Source organism: Macrobrachium nipponense, chromosome 20 (assembly GCF_015104395.2).
Source record: "Macrobrachium nipponense isolate FS-2020 chromosome 20, ASM1510439v2, whole genome shotgun sequence".
Classification (NCBI taxonomy): domain Eukaryota; kingdom Metazoa; phylum Arthropoda; class Malacostraca; order Decapoda; family Palaemonidae; genus Macrobrachium; species Macrobrachium nipponense.
Window position 1 is genome coordinate 25,796,191 of NC_061089.1, and position 5,858 is coordinate 25,802,048.

The 5,858-nt window shown below is 35.0% G+C and overlaps 1 protein-coding gene across 1 annotated transcript; it reads right to left on the bottom strand.

The window, feature by feature from the left end:
* Positions 1-274: 274 nt before the first annotated feature.
* LOC135223683 (DNA-dependent metalloprotease SPRTN-like) lies at positions 275-2,910 on the bottom strand (the record flags this gene model as incomplete). The annotated part of the gene is given in 1 exon segment (XM_064262375.1): positions 275-2,910. A coding segment is annotated over 1 exon segment (1,497 nt), but the record flags the coding sequence as incomplete, so codon positions are not given.
* Positions 2,911-5,858: the final 2,948 nt, after the last annotated feature.

Sequence of the window (5,858 nt, forward strand, 5' to 3'; positions counted from 1 at the left end):
AGTTATGTTACAAATGTCATTAAGTAGAACAGGATTGACATATTTTTACATTACAGTACTGTATACCCTCATTCACTATGGAGAAAAGATCAGGAAATATACTGCTAAATTTGATCTGCAAGTTGTAGATGAAGCTGAGAAAATGTTCAACCTGCTAATGACTAAATTATGATACATCAGCCACATGGATGAAACTCCCCTATACTTCAATATGCCATCAAACTTGACTGTAAATAAAATTGGGGAGAAAAGTATTTCAATCAAAACTACTGGGCACAAAAGAAAACATTTTATTGTTTTAGTGTGTATGGCAGCTGGGATGAAACTTTCTCCCGTGGTTATCTTTAAACAGAAATTTATGCCTAAACAAAAATTCCCAAATGGTACTGTTATCCACATTCATGAAAATTCAAACAATGCAAATGCCACATGATTGCTTTGTTTGCATTTCATAATACAATAATAAAAAGAGAATACTGTACATACAATATTATTGTATGTACAGTATGTACTTTTTAAAAGATCCACGGAAAAGATGCACATTCATTATATTTATATTTTATATTACAATACTAAATGTAAATATCACATATGCTAATTTCATATCTTCTGTATGATGCGACCCCTTTAAAATTATCTTCATAATAAGGTCTTCAAAGTCACATGATACACATGTATAAACGGTACACTGAATGTTATTTTAAATATAGATTAGGCACACCAAAGCTAATCACACATTCCTGATGCACACAAACTAATAATTTTGTCAATGTAAAGAGTAGAATGCCAAAACAACTTTTTGCTTAACTGGAAAGATATTTTATTAAACTTCAGAGTAAAAGGGGGAATAGTCATTGTGTTGTGTATCCTGTTGGGGACTTGCATAAAAAATTAGAAAGTCAAGTGATAACAAACAATTCCCATACGAGTTTATATCTATAGGTTTGAATTATATCAACAGGGGTTACTCAAAACAGATGGGGACCCCTGAATTTACTCTTGCACTAAGGACTATTGTTGGCTTATACCACACTGCCTACAATCAACTTGGCACATTCAACAATCCTACCTGAAACATGTTAGACACGATCTCAAGCAAAAATTTATTATGTAATTCAGTATATCAGCCACCAACCTCAATGTTATGAAATCAGGTCACTTTAGAACCTCTGTTAAAATTAAATGGAATGGGGTTGAGGTAACTATGTATAGTAGATGAGTTTTGTAAAAACAAAATACTGGTGCATTTGTCTTTCATCCTCAGAAAAATTACTGTAAAGGCACTTTCCATGAAATAATAATGCCCCTGTACAGTCAAAATGAAGATCAGACTTATGTTCTATTATATTCACAAGCAATAAGTGATTTTAAGTGGTATTCACATTTACATTTTTGAAAGTTATTGACAACTCTTCAAAATTCTTCACAAACAAAACTGAGGCATTCATCTAGATGTTCATTGATATTCTGTTCTTTAACCCTTTCCAGACATGAGGGGCAAGACACAAAACCTTTACTTAATGAATCATTCATGAAGAGTTCCTTCTTATCCTTTGAGTTTTGGTAAGTTAATTTTTCAGGTGAATTTTCTGAACTTGATTCATCAGAATCTGTACAGTACTGAAGATGTAACTGCATCTCTTCTAAGAGGACTCTTGACCCACAATTTCTACAATTGGTGGCTGCAAACATATTATCCCAATAGTCAGCACATGTTTTCTTTTTATCAATTCTGGTAGCAGACAGTGAGACAGACACTTTGCTAGGATCTTTTTCCTTAAAATCTAAAGCATCCTCAAAGTCAAAATCATCACCAAAGCATTTTCCCAAATGTTGATCATAATCTTCACATAATACTGTAACACTGCAAATGGGGCATAAGGTAGTCTTTGAAGTACCAGGAAATGATAACAGGTCATTCTTTGTGAAAGAATTTTCTGAAGCTACCAATATATCTTTAACAGACCTTGAAGTCTCTTTACAAGAACCAGTAGATGACTCCAAATTATTTGAACCAGAATGCACCATCATTTGATATTTATTGATATATTTTCCTAACCTTATTTTATCTGGTGTTTTTGACTTATAATCATACTTGAAATGTCTAGCACTTACAAGATGTTGGTATGTTTTCTGGAAGTTTGAAGTTTGAACACACAACATAGATTTGTTAGTGGGGAAGGGTTGCAGAGATGCGAGTGATTCACTGACTTGTGATTCTAAAGACTTTCTGGCTTCTCTGTATCTCTCCAAATATTTTTTAATCTTAATTTGCTTTGGAGAATGGCTTTGATAATTATAGTTAATTTTTCCCTCTACATAGTTACCGAATGGAGCAGGATAACGGTAATGGTAACGATCATGAGAATCATTCACCGGATGGCTATTAAAAGAACGCTCATGATAAGACTCTCTCAGTTGGTTTGCTGCTTCTCCTGATAACATTATAGTCTGCCTAACATTTGAATATTTATCACGAATTCTTTTCAGTACTGCATCTTCATCAACAGTTCCTTTTAGACAGGCAGCCTTTTTGCTAATCACTTTTCTTTGATTACCAGCAGTTTTTCTGGAAATTAACTTTTTTTTTTTAACTGTATCAGTAATGACAGAGCTGACAGAACTTGGACCTGAAGTCTCAAACTTCTTACAGTATTTAGTAATTTGCTTTTTCTCAATTTTTTCAATAATTTTACCTTCAGGTGATGTGGATCCTGGACCTCCAATTTTATGGAAGGTTCCACCACACTCTAACTGATGCTGTGCCCACCATTTGTCTGTAGGACCAGGAGGACGCCCTATAGCTCGCCGCAAAATTCCAAAAAAAGGACGTTTTTTCACACAGGGACCATCACACCTATACACATTGATTCGGTACTTGTCAACTTCTTTCTTAAAGTTATGATATATCTGTAAATAGAGAAAAACTCTTGAGAACCTGACACATATCAAAGATAGTTTTTTCATTGAGATGCAAACCAGTCCCCCAAAGACACTACTTTATTTCTTAAGAGGATCACTCAGTTTGCATTGCGTGGCACACTATACAGTACACATATAAGACAAGTGCTAAAGAGTCTTTGTAATAGTCCTTTGACCTCTAGCTGCATGACTTTCTACCTCTTACTCTTAAATTTTCCTTTTTGGTCTCTTTTCATCTATCTAATTCATTCAACTTCAGCTGGTTTCAATTTTCCATGCTCATTTAAAAACAAATCTTTTGGGAGAGCCTTATGAGAACCTGGAAATATGACATGACTCTCAAAGTTTTAATGTTATCAAGTAGTTTAAGCAGACCACTAAGTCAAAATACTTAATATTCATGTGGTGGCCTGAAGTGTTTGTCTTTATTATTAGAATTTTAATTTTATCCAGTAACTTGCATTTCTTTAAATCTGGATAACTGCAATTTCTAATATAATTTTCCATTATTATTTATTTCTAGAACCTGACATTTGTTGTTAGTTGAAATTTTGGCATTCACAATAGCTGTTAGAGTTAACTACCTTCTCTGCACACAGGGTTTAGGACATGTGGACTATTCACTATGGGTCAAACAAGTATGATCAGTCTGAAGATAACATAACTTTGGCAAGGCCTTCTTTTAGGTTCAAAAAATCCCATAATACAGCCATATGTTTGGTCTGCTGGTTCTTATCATGTTTATCATTCTATAAACTGTGCTATTTATTAAACCTGGTATGTTTTAGAGATGTTACATAATCACTGACTGGTATGGTCACATTTGATCTGGCCATAGTATTTGCAATTTTGGCTATATTTTCAGCGTCCTTGTTTCCTTTTATAACAACACGAGCATGGATCCAGCAAATTTCAACATTTTCACCTGGTTCCTATAATTTTTGGGACAAAAATTCTGAAGGGCTTCAATGACACTTCTTCAGTCGCTGAAAATTGCAACTATGGTGGCATATTTTTAATCTCAAAACGATAAATTTTTTAAGTAATTTGTATTTTTGCTAACATACAAACCTGAGGTCTTTACATATGGGGATTAACTTTAGCGAGCTAAAAATCTGGCTGTTAACTTTTGTTAGGTGATTATGGTATTAGCTACCAAAGATAGGGGTGGAAGCACCCCCAACCAAGTCAATGTGCATGCAACTCTACAGTTTACCTTTTGGCCCAGGTAAGAGAATGTGGGGTGGTAAGAGGTGGGCCCTTTATGTAATTACATCCGGTTTGTATGTAGGAAAAATATAAATTACTTTAAAAATTTGTCATTTGTTCCTATATAAATACAAACCCTTGGTCTTAACATATGGGAGACTTACTTTTGGAAGGAGGATTCTGAGTAAATCTCTGAACTAACTAGTAGTTCAGCTCACTTGGGTACTCTCTTCCTGGTCATGAAAGAGCAAAAGGAGGAGACATTACCTGTGATCTATCGAACAAGAGATGTTCAATCGCCAGACTTCTGGGCAGTTTGAATTAAAGGAATGTAATATCCATGATTCAAAAAGATTTGGATGAACCCATAGTGTCTGAGTCTATAAAGCTAAGAATAACTAACTAGGTTGTTCATAGTCAGTCCCTCTTTCCCCTTGCTAGAGAAAAGGATGGCTTTGCATTTACTAATCCAAATGGAGCTAGATTGTAGATAGGATACTCAGTCATCTGGACACCTGCAGGTACACCCATCCAGCATGTTACAGCTCATTCACTGTTCCACTGCCCACTGGGAGAGGAAGCAAGACAGGAGAAAGGGAGGAAGCCAGTCCCACACACACCTCCTTAGGCAAGATGCAATATGTCCTTCAAGAGTTGGGTGAAACAAGAGAAATGATTTTTTACTGGGTGAAATGACACCAAATCCCATACTTGTTAGAAATTTGGAATCATCAATAATTACTGAATTAAATTTTGGCCAAAGTTGAACAGCACGATGGAAGAAGGGAAATGTGAATGGAGGTAACAAAACACTGAAAAGTGGTGGAAGTCAATGGCAAAAGAGAAGCTGCTGCAAATGCTTACAGTTCACCATGTGAGGTGCACTGACAGAACAACCTACCCCCTACTGGGTTTAACTCTCATAAATCTGGCACAAAAGGTTTGTTCTTAATGAATGCGGTATTAGATCTTACTTAACATGATGCAATCCCTTAAAAACATACCACTGTAATAAAAAAACTGAAAATGTTGAAGATTTTGACAACTTTTCAAGAATTTGTTGCCTGGAACTGATATTTACTGTTGGCTGATAACTGGACACTAAAGATAAGTTTGACTCTAAATGTTGTTGCGACATTTTTCCATTAAAGGATTAGATCTTGTGGGTTGCCTACCAAATACCCATGAGTTAGATGAGTGTGACCAGTTTAAAGAGATGATATTATTATAACTTCGCTGTGGCAATCTTTTTTAGTAAAACCACCCCACAACCCAATAGTTGGTTTAAACTGGTTTAATTTATTATTGTCAAGATTCATTATTCCACAATGCCTTTCACTTATCAAAGATGGTGGGCTTTTGAGATAGTAACTAACCTCTGGTAGAAACATACTGCATATACTCGTGTAACATGTGATCTCGCATGTCATGCGACCCCCAAATTTTCACCCTTATGAAATTATTTTATCATGTATCTCGCGTATCATGCAAGTTAAATTTTCTTGACCAAATAACAATAGGCTAACCTCTTTTCCTCCTCTTTATCTGTTCTGTTTTTTTAGTTGGGCTAACCCTTTTTCCTACATCTCTTTATCTATTCCATCTTCTAGTTAAGTTTAATAAAGTAAAAGAGAATGCCAAAAGTATCGTTAGTAATGTTATACTGTTGTGTAAATGCATACAGCCAGAAACAGCTGATTTGCTATGAACAACTGAATCAGATAACA